The sequence below is a fragment of the Phalacrocorax carbo genome, chromosome 1 (genome assembly GCF_963921805.1).
Source record: "Phalacrocorax carbo chromosome 1, bPhaCar2.1, whole genome shotgun sequence".
NCBI lineage: Eukaryota > Metazoa > Chordata > Aves > Suliformes > Phalacrocoracidae > Phalacrocorax > Phalacrocorax carbo.
Window position 1 is genome coordinate 15,950,578 of NC_087513.1, and position 22,320 is coordinate 15,972,897.

Sequence of the window (22,320 nt, forward strand, 5' to 3'; positions counted from 1 at the left end):
GGCAATAAAAAAAAAAATTGTGCTATAGAGGAACTGGAGATTAATGGGAAAAATTTAATATTTTATTGACTTACTAAATCCTGAAAACACAAAGATTTTCAGTTTACATCTCTACCTCCTTTTCTCAAATATAATACATAAAATAATTTATTCTTTCATTGCCAATAGTATTATGCTGACTTATAGCTATTTAAAAATGGTTTATACAATTCTGGCTGAAGTCAATGTGAAATGTGTAATTTTCTCCGGTTGTAAATTATTCCCTCTATAACTGTTTTTTGACAAATGACAGTCGTCTTTATTCAGCCGCTCAAATCTCTGTATGTTTGTTCATCTCCAAATAAAGTCCACGGATTTTAAGAGGATTAGTCGCCAAACTGGCTACACTTGTGTTCCTGGAACGATCCATCTGGGGATCCAGCCAACAACAACAAAAAAAGGCTTCCCATTTTGATAAGGTTTTTTGATCTCTTTTAAAGCATTCAGTAATACATGTGCTGTGCAAAGCTGAACTTCTTTGACTGATATTACCCGTTTTATCAGGCAAAACCAAGCATGAAGTGAGTGAGCCTTCACCATGTTTCCCATATGCTGCACACACATCACGTGAAGGTTGTTAAAGGCTTTCATCTTTGAAAAAGGGGAACTTGAGGCCAGTACAGAGTTATGATTTCTTATAGCCACAGTTCAGTGTAACATATATTAATCTTGAAACTCCATGTTTACATAATAGTTTCTCATTTACTTTCTGCTTCAGGCTGGTATTATGATTCTTAATGTTGTCATGCAAATGATTTTTTAAGTCGAACCCAACCGTTATAGTGACAGTTATCCAGTTTTGTAAAACAGCATCTGTATGTGTAATGTACTGGTTATTTCCTTCTGATATTTTCTTTCTATGGAATTTAATAATGTGTATATAGAAAAATCAAATTCAGTTTTATAGACTTTGTGGCAGCCTATGGTCTTGTAAAGCACTCCCTAAAGATGTAACTTGATGTCAGCATGGCTTTCAGGGCGGGCGTGCAGGCTCTGTGCCGTATAGGGTTTACCTGTGAATCTCATTGCAAGATCAGGGTCAAAAAAGGCCTCAGCATAATCATGGAAAGAGTTTTGCTGTTTGTTCCAAAACAGAGCTGCAGAGATACAAACACTCAGCTCCTTTCAGGGCCAAACAGCCAGCAGCCAAGGTGGGGAAAGAGTGGTGAGGGGGAGTTGTGTGTTTGTTTGGCTTGGATGTGAATGGTTATGCCTGAGCTGCATTTGGAGTCCTGGCACTGTAAGGCTGATGAATTAATCCTCCTGCTGCGGGCAGCCTTGGCAAGGCCTTAGCTGGAGTACTACTATGTCCAGTCTTGAGCAGTGACTTCCAAAAACAATGTGGCCCATTTGGCAAAAGCCTAGAGGCAAGCTACAGGAATTGCAGGAGGTCCAAGGAACATGACCTAAATGCAGAGACAGGACTGCCCAGTCTGGAGATGTGAAAATAGTAGGAAAACAAGAATACAGTACCTTTGAACAAAAAGTAGCTGCAAAAAACAGGAATAAGGCAAGAAAGAGGGTAAATGTGTGGGAACAGACATTTAGTAAGACAGCATTAAAATCTTTCAGGAGGGGAAGGCCACTGCACGCTACAGCAGGTTGCCATCAGTGGGGGTTTTTGAGGGCAGGGTAGACTAACTTTGTCCTCACCTCGGTGCATGGGGCTGGCTGGGCCGTCAGCAGCCCCAGCCCTGGCTGCTTGCACCACCACGGTGGTGCCTGCTCGGCAGCAGCCTGCTGAGGGGCCCGCCAGCCCTCGGCCCCTGGGCAACGAACACCTCCAGAGACGTTCTGCTGCCTATGCTGACACCGGGACAGGTCCTGCGTGCACTGCGCTGGCGACTGAGCCACACTAAGGCTGCGATGCTTTGCCCTAAGGGTGGATACATGCCCGCCCCGCCTGATGCGGCCGTACCGGGCCAGCGGGTCCCGGACGGCGGCCGGGCTGCCAGCTGCCTCCAGGCGGCAAGGCCGAGCACGGCGCCCCGCACCCCCGCGGCGCGTCCCGGGCCAGCGCCGGCCCCTTCCTCGCTCGGGGTGAGGTGCCAGGGCCCGGCACCGGCACCGGTCTCGGCGGGCCGCGGAGGGACCCGTGCGCAGCGGCGCAGGGGGGCCGGGGCCAGGAACCCCGGGGCCGGGCGGCGGCGGCCAAGCAGGGCGGGGAGGCCCCACAGCCGGTTCCCTCTTTGCCAGGCGCGTGATTGGCGGCAGCGGCGGAGCTGCCTACCGCCGGCCATGGAGCCTCCCCTCCGGCCCTCGGCCCGCTCCGCTTCCTGCTGAGGAAAACACCTGTCCGGAGCCGGGGCCGGGGCCGGGGCCGGGGCCGGGGCCGGGGCCGCGTCGCTGCGGTGAGTAGCTCCATCCCGGGGGCCGGCGGGGGTCGCCGGCGGACCCTGTCCCCGGCCGGCGCTGCCCGGCCCTGCCCGGGGCCCGGGCCCGCAGGTGGCGGCGGGGGCGCGGGGCCGGGGCGGCGCAGCCCGCCTGCCCCGCCGCTCTGGCCTGGGCGCGGCGAGCTTTGCCCTTATGCGGCGGCCACGGCTCCACCGCTGCTCCGGCTCTAGCCGCCATCTCGGGGCGACGGGCGCGGCCTGGGGGCCCGGCCGGTGGGAGGCCGCCCCGGCCCGCCGCGTCGCGCCTCCCGGGCGAAGGGCTGCGCCCAGAGCCCCATTCCCGCAGTCAAGTCCGTGTGTGACTGCCCGGGGTCCGTGCCGCCGTCCCCGAGGCAAGGGCTGAGCCCCCCGCTCCCGGCCCACTCCTTCGGGGCCTTGGTCCCGGCTCGCGTCCTGGCCCAAACAGGAGTCACAGGTCTGATGCAAAACCTGCTGAGGAAACTATTAGCGTGTTGAATAAAACAATGCAAAGTGAAGGGTCGCACTGGGCGGTGGCAGCAGTTCCCTCTGGTCTTAAGATCTATGAGCCAGCTCTGCTCCAACACAGCTTTTAAACAATAACTCTATTTCCTCATCCAGCAAATAATAATCTCTTGTGTCTGTCCGGTGCATAAAACCTTTCCCCACCACAAATCATCTGGAATAGCAGCGGAGGGCATTCGGGAGCTGGTTGTCGGTGTAGATGAGATCACATGCCAGTAACGATCAGTATTTGAAAACCCAGCAAGAGCTGAAATGATGGGCAGGTTCCAAATAGCGAATGTGTCTCTGCAGGAGCCGTAGCTGCCACCTCTGTGTTTTCAGACTCCTGTGAAGTGTCGGTTTGAAGGTAGATCACCCATCACTGGTATAACTCCGGTTAACTAGACATGTGCCAAAATTCTTACCTAAATATTTTGAACCAGAGAGAAGTTACTGTTTCTTCCAGAAGGACCCCCAAATAGATACCTTGTGTAGAAACCAAAATGTGCAGAGGTCTGTAGTGAGGGCAGGGGCAGGGTCCTGAAAATATTACAACCCCAATAGCAGTCTCATTGACTCAACAACCTCTTGACTGAGATGCTGAGCTCTATCTACTGATTAGTATACTTTTTGATGAAGAATGTGACTATATTGTCTGTGAAGTTTACTTGCTAATGGGAACCTGTGCTGATTTAATTCCAGTGAGAGCCAGTAGTTGCTAGAGGATTTGAAAAAAGAACTGAGCAGAGTGGGTTTTGTTGTTGTGCTCATTCATAACATGTTAGTGCTGTATCTTGCCTGCATAGTTCAGCGCTGGATCATTATAGACGTAGGGAAGATATATTGTACTCCTGTCCAGCAAATGCAGGGCGGCCTCCTGGTACAGCACAATGCTGGCAAGCAGAAGTAGTATGCTGCTTGGAAAACTTTGGGTCATGTCATGATAATTTTGTTCATTTTGTGTGTTTTTTTTAAATTTATCTTTAAAGTTAATTTTATATGAAACTGCAAATGTAAACAGATGATTATTATATTTGCATAATGTGTGCACAAGGTAATTCTTACTCCAATAGAGAGTGCCTGTTTTCTTGCAGGATATGTTGTCTGGGAGGAAGTTCACACTAAAGTGAAAAAGAATAATTTCAAAATAAGGTTTTCACATGGTGGATTAAGCCAGAAGCAGGAGCTAATGTAGAATAAGCATGAAAATAACTGGTGAAGAATAAGTAATTGATAAGACTCTTAACACAGTCCTAACAAAGCAGTGAAGTTTGATAGATATCTTGAACTTTTTTGTAGCAGAATATATGAAGTAATTAATGATAATACCACATTGTCTTTTTAAGGCCTCTTTCATGCAGTGTTTTCAAATCATATAACAAGTTTACTCATGAATTTATCTCCTAATCCTGCTGTGAATTACGTTTCAGTCTCAGTAAGCCTAAACTGTGCTGGCTCCATTCCCTTCCCTTCTTTTCCCTCCTCTGCCTTACCACTCCCGCAGGTGGTGAGTCAGATCAGGGAACTAATCCAGCTGAAAATTAACCAAATATTTTTGTTGTCTTTGTTATAATCAGTTTTCTGACCTGAGTGATGAGATAGGAACACAACTGGAGACAAAGGTGAGCCTGTTTGCTTGTCTTAGTTACCTTCTACAGGACCACCTCCTCCTGCTCCATTGCACCCCATCAGGATTTGTGGACCAGTTCGCCTAATACAGGGAAAATCAGGGTTGACGAGGCTCATTAGAATTAGAAATAAAAAAGAGCAATTTAAAAAAAAATTTTCTGTGGTGTTGTTGCAGTAGGTGCATAGAAAGGACAATACTGTAAGTAATGCTTAGGCATGACCAAGGTTTTAGGAAGTTACTTTAAATGATTTTCCCATATAAACATCAAAGTTTTTGCCATGCCTACACATGGATTAGTAGAAAATAGATACAATTTAGTATCAGCCTAAGAATGGGGACACTTTTGTGTCTGTCATAGCAGAGGCAGATTAGAGACAGTCATCGGTCCAAGAACTGGCTTCTGAAGCTGATGAAAAGGGGTCAGAGCTGAAGTGGAGATGGAGATTGGACTGGACTGGACTACATATGACAGGTCACAGCCCAAATGAATGTGGGAGAAGAGACAGTCTTGTATGGGCAGTTACAAAAGTGTAATGCATTTTGCACTACATCTGATGCAGTTTGTAGGGGAACATCTGAACCTTCCACGATATTGCTCTGCCTGTCTTTTTGAGTATATGAGAGTGTCAAGCATTTATATTCATTGAGCAGTGTACAGGGTAGTTGTCCACTGCATGAGGTGGAGATGCTGCCTTTGATTGTGTTGATGGTCTTGATTAATGGAGTAGTGCTAGAATAGCTTAGCAGGAGATGGACTATTTGTGTGTATATATGTTCAAAAAATTAATCTTTAAGTGCCTAGCACATGGCAGCACAATGAGGACATTTTAAAACAGCATACTTTCTTAGGTCTGGCAAAACCCAGTGAAACCAAAAGTCCAGGCTTACTTTAATAGGGCCATCACAACAACTTTTAGAATGAGGGGAAAAAATCTATGTAGCCTGTTGGTGTGGCAAAACCCTTACTGCTAGTTGCTTATGTTTAAATAAAGAAAAATATACGACTATATTACACATTTTAGAAATTACACTTCAAAAGACAGACTCTACAATAGCCTTGCAAAGTCAAGCTCTCCGAAGTCATGGAGTTTCAAAACATAGGTTTTGCAAAACATATTTTCCCCTTTAGCATTGCTGCCTTTCTTTTCCTACACCTCCAGCTCCTTTTCCTTTTTATGTGAAACCGGCTGCTTCCTTCTCCTCCATCATCCTGGGCACTGCTGTTGAGGTTACAGGTGCTCAAGTTTTCCAGCAACTGAGTGGTTTTTTCATATGAGAGGAGGACCGGAGAGGAAAGGAGTGTGTAACGCTGAGATGCCACAGAGACTGTAGTTGATGAATGCTGACAGGCTGCACATGTGCAGAGGCTGAGTGTTGGAGATGTCTTGGCCAAGATAGGTAGATTTCATGGCAGTGACAAAATGTTCAGGGCAACTTCACACTTCCCTGAGAAATTTCAAATACTGGCTCTAAAAGGTAGAGGGAGCTAGGACAGAGTGTGTTTTCCCCAAACTCACTTCCTGAGAAAAATAACCTCTAAAAAGAAATCAGTATTAGCTGCCAGGCAAAATGATGCTCTGAGAAAGAAGACCTGTGTCTACGGTGGAGGGTATTTTCTTCTTTTAACCTTGGCAAAGTGTTAATTTCAGAGTGGCACATTGGAGGCAGGTAAGACACTCAGATTTTTTTGCCCGTACAGAGGAAGCTTCTTTTTTCCCCCTCTTTTTAATAAGAAAGGTGCCTTATGAGATAGGAAGTGTGCATACATTAAAAAAAAAAAGTAAGACACTGCCACTTCACTGTTGCTGAAAGACCTTGCAGTTGTTTTATGTTTTTTTCTCAAGAGTCATTATTTTTGTAGGATATATACTGCTGTAGGATGTGTACTGCTTATTGCTCTTCAAAACGGTCAGTATTTGACTGGAAAAGTCATAAGGAAAAGGGATACGATTAGAGGTTTTTCTGTCTTTTCTTTCTGTTTTGTACATGCTTTCCCAAATATTTTTCTGTGGGGATTTTTTTTAGTAAAGGAACAGCTCTTCAGGTTGTAGTTCACCGCAAGAATTCGGGTCAAAAGTCCATGGTTTAAATTCTTCCCAAATCTTAAGTCATCATTTCTAGTGGATTTCACGGTGTGTTTGTAGTCATAAATGGATGAGTTAAAAATACTAGGAGGAAGATTGCCCAGCAGTTTTACTGGGCAAGGTTACCACGCAAGATTCTTGGCAGTTACTGTCTCTGTGGGATGCCGATACAGAGGCTGGCTTAAAAAACTGTAATGATTTTAAGTTGAGAGTCCTCAAAGGGCTATCACCATGAAAACAAAAATCAGGAAACATTGCAGAGTTCATTGTCTTTTATCTAGTATTTTTATTTAACTCTTTTATAAAGTAGTTAGACTTTCCAAAATATATTGGTTTTAAAATGTTTTATTTGGATTAATTAGATCTATTGCCTGGATTATCCTGAGCTATTTTTAAAAGGCTTTAAGCTTGTCTTCTATGCATGTGTGTTAAAATTAAATTGGTGTTAAAATTAAATTGGTGTACTGTTAGTGTATTTTTACTGTTGTAACAGGAAAGGCATTCTGACTTTTTTTTAAATGAGCAATCATATGTATAATCAACTTGGTTAAAACTTCCTTCCTGGTAAGTGCAGCACTTCCTTTGCATCTGGATATGAGGGTGAGCAAGAAAAGCAGAACAGCTTAAACAAAGAAATTTTTTGTGTGAATGATCTTCCTTTAAAAAATAGGAACTTCATAAATTAAACAAATGAGTCGTCTTCAGCAATTCAGCCTTTATTTTATAAGCAGGTAATGTTTCCTTGTGCTTTGTCAGTTACAGAGGTGGTGTGTCTGCAGTCGTTGCTTTCCGGAACTTGAAGAAAGAATTTTAATTAGCATGCTGTGTTGTTTCAGTTTAACCTTTTATATTTTTATCTTCTTGTTTTGTTTTCTGCTGAGGCATCATTACATTGGTTTTAGTTGTTCCAGCAGTTAGAGAAAGATTTTATATGTAAAAAGTGTTGTCTGGAAAAGAAGTTCAGTGTGCTCCTGTAACTTAGGTTGTGTGACTGTGCTCAGTCAGCGCTGCCTTCCTCTTCCAAGGTCTCGGTGAATAATTTGAACTTTAATATTGTTCAATGGAGATTAACAGTGACCACAATATTTTTTATTTACAGAAAGGCGATAAGGTAGGCTATTTGTGTTCCAAGTTGTTTTACACATGGTTTAGGTGTGATTTGATGTACAGGATAATAAATTGGCATCAGCTTGGGCATTTTTTTCTTCTGTAACAAACGAATAGTTTATACTGCAAGTGTTTACTTTTAAAATGGGTGGATGTAATTACTCTGGTGAATTGATTTATTTAAAAGAAGCACATCTAGGGGTGCTAGGCTTGAATGTAGAAGTACGTTAAGAATCTGTTTTCAGAAGTAGTCCCTGACTTTTGAATCATAAGGGCTTTTTTTGGTGTAAGTCCTTATTCCTCATCACTAAAAAGAGAGGCAGAGGAAAATGGGAATAGGCTCACCTCTGTCCAGTCTGCAAAAAAATGGCTTATTTTGTTACTTTCTGTCATTCCTGGAGCTCAGTGGGATTGCGTTCTGCTCATACACAGTAGCGTGTCTTTTGATTTCTATGAAAATCCATTTACGTTAATACCAGCATCATCAAAACTAATGAGGCAGCTTGATCAAATAGAAGAATAAATCAGTATGGAGGAAATATAAAGTCAGACTGCTTATCCTCAGTGAAATCTGGGAAGGCTATTTGAAAGCTCTGTTTTAATTATTTAATCATTGAGGGTTGCAGGGTTTTTTTCTTTTTATATTTGGTATTGAATTGAATAGATTACATCTGAGGTGGCTTATGCAAGTCAAGTATCTATGACCAGAAATTAAGGGGAAGGGGAAGTATAAAAAGTGTATACATAGCAGAATTCTGGCTGGCGTGTGATATTAATGAAGAAGTGTAAAAAATAAGAGTAAAGAGAAATGTAACTGCGAAAGTAACCAAGTATTTGTATGTTTTGCTAGATTTCTTCTGGCATGGATTTGGGGGATTATGAACAGCCTGTTGTTATGAGAGAGGAAAACAAACGAAGGAGAAGAAGAATGAAACCTCATTGTACATCAAGTAATTTGTCATCAATGGAACTGATATCCATTGAGTTCATTTTACCTACAAGCAATAAACATACTAAAGTACCGGAAATGATGGTACTCGAAATAGCTGGCAACTGTACAGTTGAGCAAATGAAAGCACAGATTTGGATGCGTGCAATAGAGATGAGTCAAACCACAGACTTCTACCATGCATTCAGCCCAGATCAATTTATTCTGCAGTATCAGAAGAAAGGGCAATGGTATGAAATTTATGATAAACATCAAGTATTACAGACATTGGACTGCATACTGTACTGGAAAGTGTTACAGAAAAAGGTAGGCAAGATCTATGTTGTCCAGAAACAAAAGCCATCAGAAGAAGTTCAGGAATTTCAGCGGCAACTTAACGATTTAATTGGTTATGATGTTACTGATGTAAGCAACGTGCATGATGATGAACTAGAATTTACACGTCGCAGATTAGTCACTCCACGAATGATAGAGGTAGCCTGTAGAGATCCTAAATTGTATGCAATGCACCCATGGACTACATCTAAGCCACTCCCAGAATATTTATTTAAAAAGATCACTAATAATAACATTTTCATAATCATACATAGAGGAACAACTAGCCAAAAAATTAAAGTGTCAATAGATGACACTCCAGATATGATTCTCCACAGCTTTTTCACAAAAATGGCAAAGAAAAAGTCTTTGATGGACATTCCTGAAGATCACAGTGAACTGGATTTTGTTCTCAGGATTTGTGGCAGAGATGAGTACATTACTGGAGAGACACCTATCAAAGATTTTCACTGGATAAGGCAGTGCCTTAAGAATGGGGAAGAAATTCACCTTGTCTTAGACAATCCCCCTGACCCGAAAGAGGATGAGGTTCAGAAGGAAGAGTGGCCCTTGGTGGATGACTGTACAGGAGTTACAGGGTATCATGAACAATTGACAATAGATGGAAAAGATCATGAGAGAGTCTTCACTATCTCTTTGTGGGATTGTAATAGGAAATTTAGGGTGAAAATAATTGGCATTGATATCCCCGTTTTACCAAGAAATACTGATCTTACAGTGTTTGTGGAGGCCAACATTCAACACGGGCAGCAGCTCCTTTCGCAGAGGAGGACTTCATCGAAGCCTTTTACTGAGGAAGTTCTGTGGAATATTTGGTTGGAGTTTGATACCAAAATCAAGGATTTGCCTAAAGGAGCACTCCTGAATCTTCAGATATATTGTGGCAAAGCACAGGGACTGTCCACAAAGGCAAACCTTCAGTCACATGAATCCCCCAACTCTGATTCAAAATGCAAAACTCAGCTTCTCTATTATGTAAATCTTTTGTTGATAGATCACCGTTTCTTGCTACGAAGTGGGGAGTATGTGCTCCACATGTGGAAAATTCCAGGCAAGGGGGAGGAACAAGGAAGTATCAATGCAGACAAACTCACATCAGCAACTAACCCAGATAAAGAAAACTCAATGGCTATCTCTATTGTGCTGGACAAATATTGTCACCCAATTGCCTTGCCCAAGCACAGGATAACATCAGACCCCCAAGGGGATAGGACTCGAGCTGAAATGCCCAACCAGCTTCGCAAGCAGCTTGAAGAGATCATAGCAACTGACCCACTTAATCCACTTTCTCCTGAGGACAAAGAACTGTTGTGGCACTTCAGATATGAAAGCATAAAGCACCCCAAGGCATACCCTAAGCTGCTTAGCTCTGTGAAATGGGGACAACAAGAAATAGTGGCCAAAACATACCAGTTGCTAGCTAAAAAGGAGGTTTGGGATCAAAGCACTTTAGATGTTGGACTCACACTGCAACTTCTGGACTGTAACTTTTCAGATGAAAATGTCCGAGCAATGGCAGTTCAAAAACTGGAAAGTTTAGAAGATGATGATGTTCTTCATTATCTTCTACAGCTTGTGCAGGTAAGGTGTATTTGCATTCTTCAGCTCTGCCTTCCGGGATTATTTGCATCATTCCCATCTTCGTGGATCTAGTTAGTAATCCCTGGTTTTGAAGTTTTCGGTGTTTAGTCAAAGCAGTGGTAGTAACCAAATTAAGTCAAAACACACTCTCTCTGTTTCGCCTTTTGCCTGTGTTGTCATTTTTGTATTACCGTTGCCTTGTGTCTTACAATTTGCGTCTTGCGTTTACAGTAGTATGTTTTTCTGGAAAAGTCAACACTAGCACAGCTATGATGGGAGCAAATCCTAACTGTGCTGTTTCTAATCCTGTTCATATTGGCTCTGAATCACACAGCACTGAAGAATTGTTGACTGGCTTTACCAATAATTTAGAAAGAGAATAAACAGAAAGAAAGTAAAGGCAGATGTTGACGTGGGCAAGGCCTGAAGAAAAACCTGGGGTTGGGCTTTAGGTCAAGAATAACAGTGTAGTCACATAGTGTGTTGCAGTGACTTAAGTCTTATACTGCTAAGGGGACCAAATTTATCTAGAAGCTTCCAAAAATTTAAGGGTTGCTAGGACTCCATAATAAGATTAATTCATTTTGGGAATTTGGGTGAAAAATTGTGTTTCATTGTCAATGAATCACCACTTTATTGATTTGGAGCACTTTGTGTGCAGATCTGCCAGATAAAATATTGCGAAGGTTTGTAGCAGTTATACAAGAAAGTTGGTTTGTTTGCTTTTTTGCAACGCGGTGCTGGAGCTGGGCGGCCTGTCAGCGGCAAAGTCACGTCTGATGGCTGATGAAAGGTGTAACCCTACTGTTGTTCTTGGTAAACACGTCCCCTGAAGCAAGGTGACTCCGCAGGCTTCCCACACCCAACACAGCTCTGGTTCGTGCAGAAGGGCTGTCACCCTGCAGCACGGGAAATACTTTTTTCAAAGAATCAGAGGACAAAACTGGCATTCAAAATTTTTTAAAAAAAAGCAACTGCTGCAGCCAGAGAAGCTGGAGGATGGGGCTTGTAATTTCGGTGGGCTCAGAGAGAGCCCAGGTTCCCAGGAAAATGAAGTTAGTATTTCAGATTTTGCTGTGCATCAGTCGTGCTTTAAACAAGGCCTTCTTAGCCTTGTCTTTGCTTGTCTGAAGATTGTGCTCCCCAGGCAGAATTTATGCACTTCTGCATTAACCAGAGGAGTCGCTACGGTTACCTCATTGGGCCTCCCACGTAGCTGCTGCTATATATATGCTTGGCTTGTGAGCTTCTGCTGTCTACATGTGGCTCAGCAATTTTATTCAATTTTGTATCCAAATTAGGGGTTTGGGATAGTGATTGGTTGCTATCAAAGTGCCTGAGAGAATGGGGGAAATACTGGTTTTTTTCCATTTGTTTTTGAAACTATTTGTTTTCAGGAAGTACAAATGTGGAGATTTGTACTTTAAAAGGATAAATCTCTCTAACAGTAATTTTAATTACTGTAGCATAAAACCACAGCAGCTGAATCTCACTGTGTCATTTTTAGTAAGAGATGTAGTAAGACATTAAAAGAATGCCATCCCCAAAAAGGAAAAAATGCTAGATCCCAACTTTTCCCTCTCTGCTGCTTCCTTGTCTTTCCTTCCTTGGCTAACGACAGAGCATAGGCGCCAGCATCCTGCAGCAAAGTACTGGTACCACAGTGTATTTGAAAATCCACATTTTTCAGAGAATGGATGTCAGCCATTCATCTGCTCTGATGGACACATCCGAGGTGCCTCTTCTGCAAACAGTCTTCACTTTTCACATGCATGGCTTCATGAAAGCTTTATGGCTTATTTCACTCTGCACCCGTTATTCCCATTTTACCTCCCAGTAGTTAGAAATCAAACAAACATTTTATTTCCCCCCAGGTTTATCCCAAATAGAAGCCAGCCATGCCATAAATAAACCTATTGAGCTTCCTATAAAGGTCTGTTGTTCTCTGTCCTGTTTATAAAACATGGATAGGATGGTTAAAATACAACAAAATCCATTGTAAAACAAACACCAATGACTGTAAAGCTCTTCTTCTGCCAGCAGACGTTTTTTAATGGCTAGCTTTATTGCTGCTAATCAAATGTTGACATTTGACTTTGTGAAGAAAAAAGAAAAATGGGATTGACTTTTTAAAATAATTATTTCTAAAACATAAGCATAATAAGGATGCTTCTAATAGATTTTTCTAGTGTTCTTTCATGTTAAAATATATTTGAAACCTTAATATAAGGAGGCTTTGTTTTGAATTAATGGACAGTTGTTTGGCTGCATTTCATTCTTAAATTGTTTTTCAGGGATATGCACTGAGAACATTCAGCAAAGTATATACCAGAATGAGGTTTTTAATAGGCTTTCTTGGAACTGTAAACAAATCCATTTAAATTTATGTAATAAGTATTGCTTTTGGGTGCCTTATTGTGGTGAAAATTAATTTTTATTAAAAACCCCTCATACCTCATAATCTCATACACAAAGTAAAAGGATCTATATATTTTTAAATAAATTTATCATAATATAATTTATCTTCTCTAAATAATAAATTAATCTTTATTGTAATTATTTTTCCTAAATAAGATGGTGTTGCTTGGGGAAATAAAACATTGCAGAGACAGTCAAGACAGTTCTTGCAGAATTATGATACTGTAGAAGGGCAAGTCTGGTGCTTGGCTTTCTTGTCTGTCTCTTAGCCAGCAGCTGGAAAGAACAAGTCTTCATAGCATTTTTATAAGTTGGTCCATTCTAGAAGGTTGACTGAAAAAGCTTGATTTTTTTTTTTCCTGTTGAATAAATCCACAAGACGATTTAAATTTCAGAAATAGTGTTGATTTTTCAATAATAAAAATACAACTGTGTGCCACAGTACCTTTAAGAGTTCATAAACCCCTGTGATTTGTTTGATGAATTTAGTAGACCTCTACTGACGGCTTGGTTGTTTCTTTGCAAGCTGCAGGCCACAGTGATCTTGAAAAAGCCATTATATTCAGTTGAATAACTGTCGCTAGAGGTTTGCATACTTTGGTGCTTCTGAAAGCTGAGCGTACTACACGCACCCGGCTCTCTGCACATCTCTTTGTTTTCCCTTAATCTCCCTACGTGCCGCTTCCTGGCTCTCTCTTTCCAGAACCTGAAGCCATTCACCAACCCCCTCAGCCCACGACAGCAATTTTGTGACTCTATTCCAGAGGTTGTATGCTTCTTATTTCTTTTTTCTTGCTATGGGATATACACGCGTATCTTTTTTTTTCCCATTAATCTTAACATAAACCTCCTATAAACTTGAGTCCCTCAAGCAACAGGAAAGAAGCTGCTGGAAAAATCACTTGAAGTGAATGTGTTCCCTGGCACAGCCAGGGAAGTATAGAAGTGTGATAGTCTTGTGGTAGACGAATTCATTTGGTTATTGGGATGGGGTGGGAGAAAAAGAGCAAAAAAATTCCAATTCTGACACTTAAAAAAAGTTGCTGACCTTTTGTTTCCACCCTTTTTTGGCAGTAGCTTGGAAATGTCTGTGGGCTTGGGTGGAGGGAAGTGGCTGTTGGAACAGAAAAAATACAACTGTGCTCACAGAGTCATTAAAAAACAAACGCTGGTGAAGTCTTCCTCTTAATTGTACTCTAGTAATATAGGATGTGCATCAGAGCCTTTATTCTATTTTGTGGTTCATTTGGGGCCTAAAGCCAGAATGCCTGAGATTAGGTGCTCTGAAAAAGCTACTCCTGTACCCCGTGGTAGCTGGGGAACCCAACAGTGAACCCTGATCCCCAGTCCCAAAATGGTGGAAGCTGTCAAAAAACAGTGCTTTATTATTGAAAGTTTCCATTAGAGAATGATTACAAATGCCTCATTTCATTTGGCAGTAATCTTTTCAAGCCTTTTTTGTGTCAGTTAGACTGCAGCCTGTTTTCTGATCTTGCTGGTTTTTGCTACAGCCTGAGAATGATGTTGCTTTTTTCACATGCATTCATGAGCTCAGATCGGTCTCACTGGTTAGCTACTCCCTGCGTTGCTTTCTTTGTAGCTTTAATGGTATACCTGAAAATAACCTGTTGCAAATAAAAAGTGCTTCTTGAATAAAACACAGAGAAGCCTTGCTTTGTTTTTTTTCAACTTTGTTTCCTCAAACAACCTGTTTTGTTATACGTTTTCTTGTGAAGCAATGCACTCCCTAGATGTCATCGGTAAAGTATAAGTGCAGTGGGATCTTAAGTATGTTAGTAACATCTTCTGTTTTTGTATTCCTCAGGCTGTGAAGTTTGAGCCATATCATGACAGTGCATTAGCCAGATTCCTGCTAAAACGGGGTTTGAGAGTAAGTATTTCAAAATACAGCCAAATTGTGCCAAAGTTGCTGGAATTATTAAAACCCTTTGTCAAGAAATGCATGCTGATTGTAGTATTTTTGTTTTTCACCTCTAGAACAAAAGAATTGGTCACTTCTTGTTTTGGTTCTTAAGAAGCGAGATTGCCCAGTCCATGCATTATCAACAGAGGTTTGCGGTCATCCTAGAAGCTTATCTTAGGGGCTGTGGAAAAGCAATGCTACATGATTTCATGAAGCAGGTTCAAGTAATTGAATTGCTGCATAAAGTCACAATGGAGATAAAATCAGTTTCCGCAGAAAAGTATGATGTCACTTCTCAAGGTATTTGCTAACAGGCATTTCTTTCTTTGTAATAATACCGTTATTTTTGTTTGGGTGTGAAAATCTAGGCAGCAAATTGTACTGTTTATTTGGAAAATTCATGGACAAATTACTGTCAAAGGGCATCATTATTACTTCCTTTAAAAGGCCAGTGTAAGGTGATAGTGATTGAACCAATAATATATTTGTTTGCTCATTCCACCCCAAAAGGGAAAGAATATTGATGTTACAGACACCCAGTACATTCCTATGCTTTGGCTTATCTTTTTGAACATCACACCATGCAACTGGGAAACAGCTAAGTTCTTGTACATAACCCTCAGCTGAATGCCAGCACTGAAGAAAAACAACACAAGACACAAATATTAACTGGAAATAAAGAGAAAAAGTGATGCTTGCCAAGAAACACAGCCTTACCCTAAGCAGGCACTAAAAGACTCTTGGCAAGGAGACCAGGGAGGAGTCCAGTACAGCCTCTGCTAAGCCGTGGAAGTAGCTGATGGAGCAGAGTGAATATACCGAGCATGTCTTTGGGGCTTTGCAGTGTGCTGAATAGGAGTCCTGTGAGACACAGATGTGGTATTGTTATTTCTAGTTTCTGTAAGTACTGCTTTGGAAGCCACAGTAGGGTTATGCAATGCATGTTTACCTCTGGGTTTTGCCTGCCTTGCCCCCATCGCCCCCCCGACTTCCTTAAAAGCTTGTTTGTCATCATTCCTGTTAGTTGCTTGGTGTTGGAGTAGGTGCGAGAAGACATACAACAATATCCAAATTCTAAAAGCGATAGAGAGACCAGCTCTTCCTGTGTGTTCAGCCTGGTGTGTTCCATGCCAGGAAGTCCTTGTTTCGGAAAGCTGTTCCACTCTGGTTATGCAGAAGTGACTGTGGTGGTGTTTCAAAAGACATTTGAAGGAAATATGCGTTTATTCTTCAATATGTAATGTAATATCAGTTACATTACCACTTAATGTGAACTAGAGGACTTACTGAACACCCATATAAAATATTCTTTTAAAATAACTTTCTAAAATCTATCTTTAAATGCTCTATAATCTAAATATGTTTGGTCAAAATCACATGTTTTGGAAAGAAACCTTACAGCCTTGCAGATGTATATGTCTGTAACAGCAGTGGTTTCCATAATACAATATCTTTGAAGGATATGTGGGCAAAGAAGAAAAGTTTCAAGAGAAAGCAATCACATTAACACCCACCAGATTTTGAAGTTAAAGAATCTTTGTATGGAATGTACAGCAGAACATTGAAAAATGACTTATATAATTGACATTTTCACTGAATAAGGCTTCCTGAAACTGTTGAGTGTCCTACTAATGCTATATCTAATTTACCTTATTCTCAGATTACCGAGGATATGATTTTTCCTGCAAGCACCCTCTACTTCTTACACTTCTAAAAATGTATATCCTAAAATTTCTTCTTTAGTTTATTGCTTCTTTTTTGCCCCATCATTTCTAATGTTATAGTTGTTTATATTTTCAGTCTGAATGTTTCAGACCGTTTCATTTCATTCTGTCATGCAGCCTCATCTAATTCTTGTATATATTTTTTCTTCTTCCAGTATTTGTGGACTTTTTAAAAGAATAAATTCCTTCCTGTTAGGTTAATACTAGTGCAATAGCAATCGTGCTGTCAAACTGTTTCTTTCACTTTTCATGTAATCTTTTTGCATATATTTGAACATAGTCATAATAAATAAATAAATTCTTAAGATTATCATATTACAGCTTGCATAGGATTATCTGCTTTCATCACCACTCTACTAGATGATTTATCTCCCAAGAATGTGTCTATGCAGCTGTTTCTTCTCTTAAAACGCATAGTACTTTGTTCTTAAGTCAGATAAACTTGAAATTATTTAGCAAGCATCTTCGCTTGCATTTTAAAATCAGGTAATTCTTAATCTTTACTAGCTTCAATTGGTTGGCATACAATTTTCAATTTACATTACACTACAATGAGGAGACTTAGTGAAATCAAGCTAGATTTGTGTAGGAAATCAGTAGTTACATTTTAAAAAGCTGTTTCATGACCCAAGTTACTACAACCTAGGGTTTTGGTTTTTTTTTTTTCTTTGAAAGTTGTCTAATTGTAAAGTCCACTTATTAGCTTCTGTATCTTGCTGTCAGATTAATATATTTTTTACCAGAGGAGATACCACATTGGTCGTATGGCACTGCTAGGTAATTTTTTTCTAAAAGCCTTTAGGATAAGTGTAACATTTGTATTCTGTGAGTTCTCAGGTAATTCTTTTGACTTGACTTTCTTAATTTGATAGCAACTTTTGAACTTTTGGGCTGCATCACATAAGTGTGGCCAGCAGGTTGGGGGAGGTGATTCTGCCCCTCTACTCTGCTCTGGTGAGACCCCACCTGCAGTGCTGCATCCAGCTCTGAAGCCCTCAGCACAGGAAGGTCGTGGAACTGTTGGAGCGGGTCCAGAGGAGGGCCTCAAAAATTATCTGAAGGCTGGAACAACCACTCCTATGAGGACGGGCTGAGAGAGTTGGGGTTGTTCAGCCTGGAGAAGAGAAGGCTGCGGGGAGACCTTATTGCGGCCTTTCCATACTTAAAAGGGGCTTATAAGAAAGATGGTGACAGATTTTATAGTAGGGCCTGTAGCAACAGGACAAGGGGTCATGGTTTTAAACTAAAGGAGGGTAGATTTATACTGGATATAAGGAAGAAATTTTTAAAATGAGGGTGGTGAAACACTGGCACAGGTTGCCCAGAGAGGTGGTAGATGCCCCATCCCTGGAGACATTCAAGGTCAGGTTGGATGGGGCTCTGAGCGACCTGATCTAGTTGGGGATGTCCCTGCTCACTGCAGGGGGTTGGACTAGATGACCTTTAAAGGTCCCTTCCAACCCAAACCATTCTACAATTGTAAGATTTTATGATTTTGTATATTAAGTATCCAGGTCCATGTCTAGTTTTCTCATTACATTTTTTTTCTCTTTAAGTTTTATCTCCAAAATTACTTGAACATGTACATGCAGCCTCTGCTGTGTAGCTGCAGTTTCCTTTAGAACAGTGTTCAGGTCTTTGCCCTAATGATGCCCTGATGAAAATACCCAGTGTATTGCTTATGCTGCTAACACCTGCTAGCTGAGATGAACAAAGTCGATCATATGTAGTATAATGCATACTGTTGTAAGCTGAAGATTCAGAAGCTTGAGGTTTTATGAAAGAAAAGATTGAATTTATATAGAAAATTAAAATTCTTGTTCATATAAATACATAGCGAATTTGCTTTTTACCGGAACATGAGATTAACAAGGCTGCTGTATGAAACCAGTTTTAGGAGGATAGGAAATTCTGTATCTCTATAGTTGGAATCCTTATGATCACAATATAATTGAGTCCAAGGATTCAAAAGCCACGAGTCTGTCTGCAATAGCAATGGGGTAGGTAAAAATAATTCTGGAAAATCCGAGGTGCTTTTAAATGCCTCCTCCTTCTGAGCCTTTGGGGTAGATAGTTCAATGTTTCCTTGGCAGTTATAAGGGCAAAATATTTTTTGGTGTGTTATGCTGTGGTTTGTTTTGTTTTGAAGTGAAAGGTGACATTTTAATGTAATCTCCTTAGTCCTCAGAAGAACACCAAACACTGTGCAGTGCTTCTAACACTGTGTAGAGGGCACGTGAGTTCTGAGGTGCTTGAAGACTTTACCTTTAGGTATCTGAAACAGCCCTGACCATTAGTAGTGCAAGAGTCCATTCCTCGAATCAGGAGATCCTTGAGGAAAGTGATTTAAAAAGTGGCTAAACAGAGGAGGTTTTTAGCTAAATGATGATGCTTAACTAGTTTGATTACCTGTAACTTTTTTGCCTCCCACCTTTTGATTTGATTGTATTTTCTTACTTGTAAATGCAGTTATTGCACAGCTGAGGCAAAAGCTTGAAAAACTGCAGAACAGCAAACTTCCAGAAAGTTTTAGAGTTCCATATGATCCTGGGCTAAGAGCAGGAGCTCTAGTGGTAAGTATATTCTGAGTTTCTACAAATCCTCTTTGAAAAAAATCTCCTGTTGCTGTACGCTTCTGTGGGAGAACTTATCTTGGGCCGCATATCTCCGGGACACAGGGCTCTACCCACCCTGGGGACAGTGATGCACAGACATCAATATGATGGATACAAAATGTCCGTTTATTTAACTGCATCACACGCTTATATAGCTCTTGCGCTTCCTGTTCCTGCCACTCCTATGGGGAGGAGTCTATCTTTCCATCACAGCCCGTGATCTTCCGGTCGCCGATCCCTGTCTATTCCCCTACATTCTCCTATTTGCAAGTGTAGATACTATATGATCAAAAATATTTGATATAACAAACTTATAACAAACTTAGTAAGTTAAAAGATTTAACAACTTCTTTCCTTTTTAAAAATAAGGATGGTAAAAACTGTTTTGTTTTAAATTACAAGCTCAGAACCTCAATCTATGAAACATGAATATTCCAAAATATTCTTCTCTGATGTCATTGATTCTGTCAGCTCTCAAACATTAATGTGCAATTGCTTTTATTATTTTAGTTGGCTTTATTGTACATAGTAATGTTCAACAATGAACCAGGAACTCCAGAATGGAAAGTATTACATACTGCAGTTGTATTCAATATAATTAGTTGAGAAAACATTTGAAATAATGCAATTTCAGTAGTTTGAGTGGCTGAATTTTTCAAGATTAAAAATTTAATAAAACTAATAGGGAATTTATTTTCTTATTTTATGAATGTTTACGTTAAATTAGTTTCACAAATGCCATTTTGAATTTGAATTATTTGCTAATGGAATTGAATAAAGCAATCTGGAATAACTGAAGTTGCTAGATGTCACAAGGGCAGATGATGTGATAAATTACACTGGACAATGATTATGTTCTGGTTTTGCAAAGCACCTGGGGAGTGCTGTTGTTAGGGTCCATTATTTGCTATTTTTGTCAGAATCTCTTATTCTTGGGTTAAAAGGGTTTTTTTTCTCTCTGAAGCAGATCTACGAGCTAAATCAATTTTCAGAGAGTCAAGACATGCTTTCTCCTTTATCATGGACAGTGTTAAAAGTTGTGCAGGTTCAGTGAGGCTTTATATGGCAGCTGAATACCATTCCTTACATGTACTTCCAGTGTGTTTCTTGTGATACAACTGATTGAGAGTTGATAAACTGCTCTGTAGCTGGTGTTTAAAAAGGTTAGTTGTGTTGATGTTGAAGTACAATGGCTAGCAATAAATGTGTCTTTCACAGATAGAAAAATGTAAAGTAATGGCATCTAAGAAGAAGCCCCTTTGGCTTGAGTTTAAATGTGCAGATCCAACAGCTCTATCAAATGAAACCATAGGCATAATCTTCAAACATGGAGATGACCTTCGTCAGGACATGCTTATTTTACAGGTACAATAGCTAAAATGTATAAAATGAATAACATGAATATTTTAAAATACTTTAAAATTGATTTACTTTTCCGAAGTATGTATACTGTCCATATGAAATATTTTTCTGTCCATATGAAACATGAGGTTGTCTCTTGTTTTTTAAACTGTGTATGGCAAGGCTGACAGCAGAACTTTTTAATGTTACTGTGTTGTGGGTTAACCCCAGTGGTATGGGAAAAGAGGAAAGAAAGAGTAAAAGCAAGAAAACTTGTGAGTTGAGATAAAAATTGTTTAATAAGCAAAGGAGAAGTGGGAGAAGAAAGAAGGAAAACAAAACAAGTGACGCAAAGGCAGTCACTCACCACATCCCATGGGTAGACCAATGCCCAGCTAGTTCCTGCGCAAAAGGTGGTTAACCTCCCTAACCCCCTTCCTCATTGTTTTGTTGCTGAACATGACGTTACTCAGCATGGAATATTCCTTGGTTGGTTCGGGTCATCTGCCTGGTTCTGTCCCCTCCCAACCTCTCGTGCACCCCTGATCTATTCACAGCGAGGCAGAGTGAGAAACAGAGGCAGCCTTGACGCTCTGCAAATGCTGTTCAGCAATAGCTGGAACATCAGTGTGTCACCAGCATTACTTTGGTCACCAACCTAAACCACGGCACCATACAAGCTGCTCTGAAGAAAATTAACTTCGTCCCAGCCAGACCCAGTACATACTGTTACCCTGTTTTCTCCTGCCATGTGCCATCCATACTTCACATTTTGGTGTTCTAGAGAAGGAATCTTACTTAGGGCAAGATGGCCTGTTTTTCTGATGAAGCATTTTTATCATTTATTTATGCAATGGGTGAAGTTAAAAATTAAAAAGAGATTGGTAGGTAGCATTGCTCCAGGAATATTTCAGTGATTGTTCTGACAAACTGGTTTGTTAGCACTTTTGGGGATATTTATGGGAAACATGGACATGCATGCTAATGTATTCAATCTCAGCTCATGTAGAAATCATATAATATATTTGTTAATCTTTCTAAAACAGTAGAGATTGCCTGGGCACAGGACAGATGAGGAAATATAAACCCTGTTTCTGTAGCTGATAATCTTGAATGGCTGCAAACTTTCTGTATTTACGACTTAATCTGTAAAATAGATGAGTAAGTTTAGCCCCATCTCAGAATTCTGGGCAGGGTTACTTGTGTGAGTAATAAGTACTGTCCAAATAATATGAAATAAATTAGTGTATACATTTGTTTTTACTAGATTCTTCGAATTATGGAATCCATTTGGGAAGCAGAATCCTTGGATCTCTGTTTGTTACCGTATGGTTGTATTTCTACAGGGAACAAAATAGGTATGTGATCACACTTACCGTGATTAAAAATTCTAAATACCCTAGTTACAGAAGTTGCGTATAGGAGAACTTTTCTAATATGCACTGTGGGCCTGTGATAAATAGCAGTTTATTACACTTCCTGTGAGCAGCCTTCAGTTGCCTCTTAGCAATGGTTTCTGCCCTTCTGATGGGTATCCTTCACCTGCCGCACTAGCTTAACTTACTGTCATTCCTGTGCAAGTCCAACTGTTTGGGTCCTGCTGCAAGTTTCTCTTTAATAGCAGTATCGGGTATGAAAAAGCGGTGAAAGCGCATGACTTATTCAAGATGTGTGTTAATGTGTTGATAGGAATAAAATAGAGAAAAGAGTTAAAATA

At 40.7% G+C, this 22,320-nt stretch overlaps 1 protein-coding gene across 5 annotated transcripts in view; it reads left to right on the top strand.

The window, feature by feature from the left end:
• Positions 1 to 1,973: 1,973 nt before the first annotated feature.
• The window catches only part of PIK3CG (phosphatidylinositol-4,5-bisphosphate 3-kinase catalytic subunit gamma), a 44,261-nt gene continuing 23,914 nt past the window's right edge, over positions 1,974 to 22,320 (top strand). The window contains exons 1-8 of one of the 5 annotated variants that reach the window (XM_064444888.1): positions 2,002 to 2,390; positions 4,472 to 4,516; positions 8,566 to 10,581; positions 14,825 to 14,890; positions 14,998 to 15,223; positions 19,117 to 19,220; positions 20,481 to 20,627; positions 21,871 to 21,961. In XM_064444888.1, coding sequence (XP_064300958.1) covers positions 8,578 to 10,581; positions 14,825 to 14,890; positions 14,998 to 15,223; positions 19,117 to 19,220; positions 20,481 to 20,627; positions 21,871 to 21,961 — 2,638 coding nt within the window. In that variant the 5' untranslated portion in view covers positions 2,002 to 2,390; positions 4,472 to 4,516; positions 8,566 to 8,577. Of the gene's footprint in view, positions 2,391 to 4,471; positions 4,517 to 6,942; positions 7,340 to 8,565; positions 10,582 to 14,824; positions 14,891 to 14,997; positions 15,224 to 19,116; positions 19,221 to 20,480; positions 20,628 to 21,870; positions 21,962 to 22,320 lie in introns of those variants that run through there. The other 4 variants (XM_064444915.1, XM_064444904.1, XM_064444879.1 and 1 more) reach the window with 4 other exon arrangements.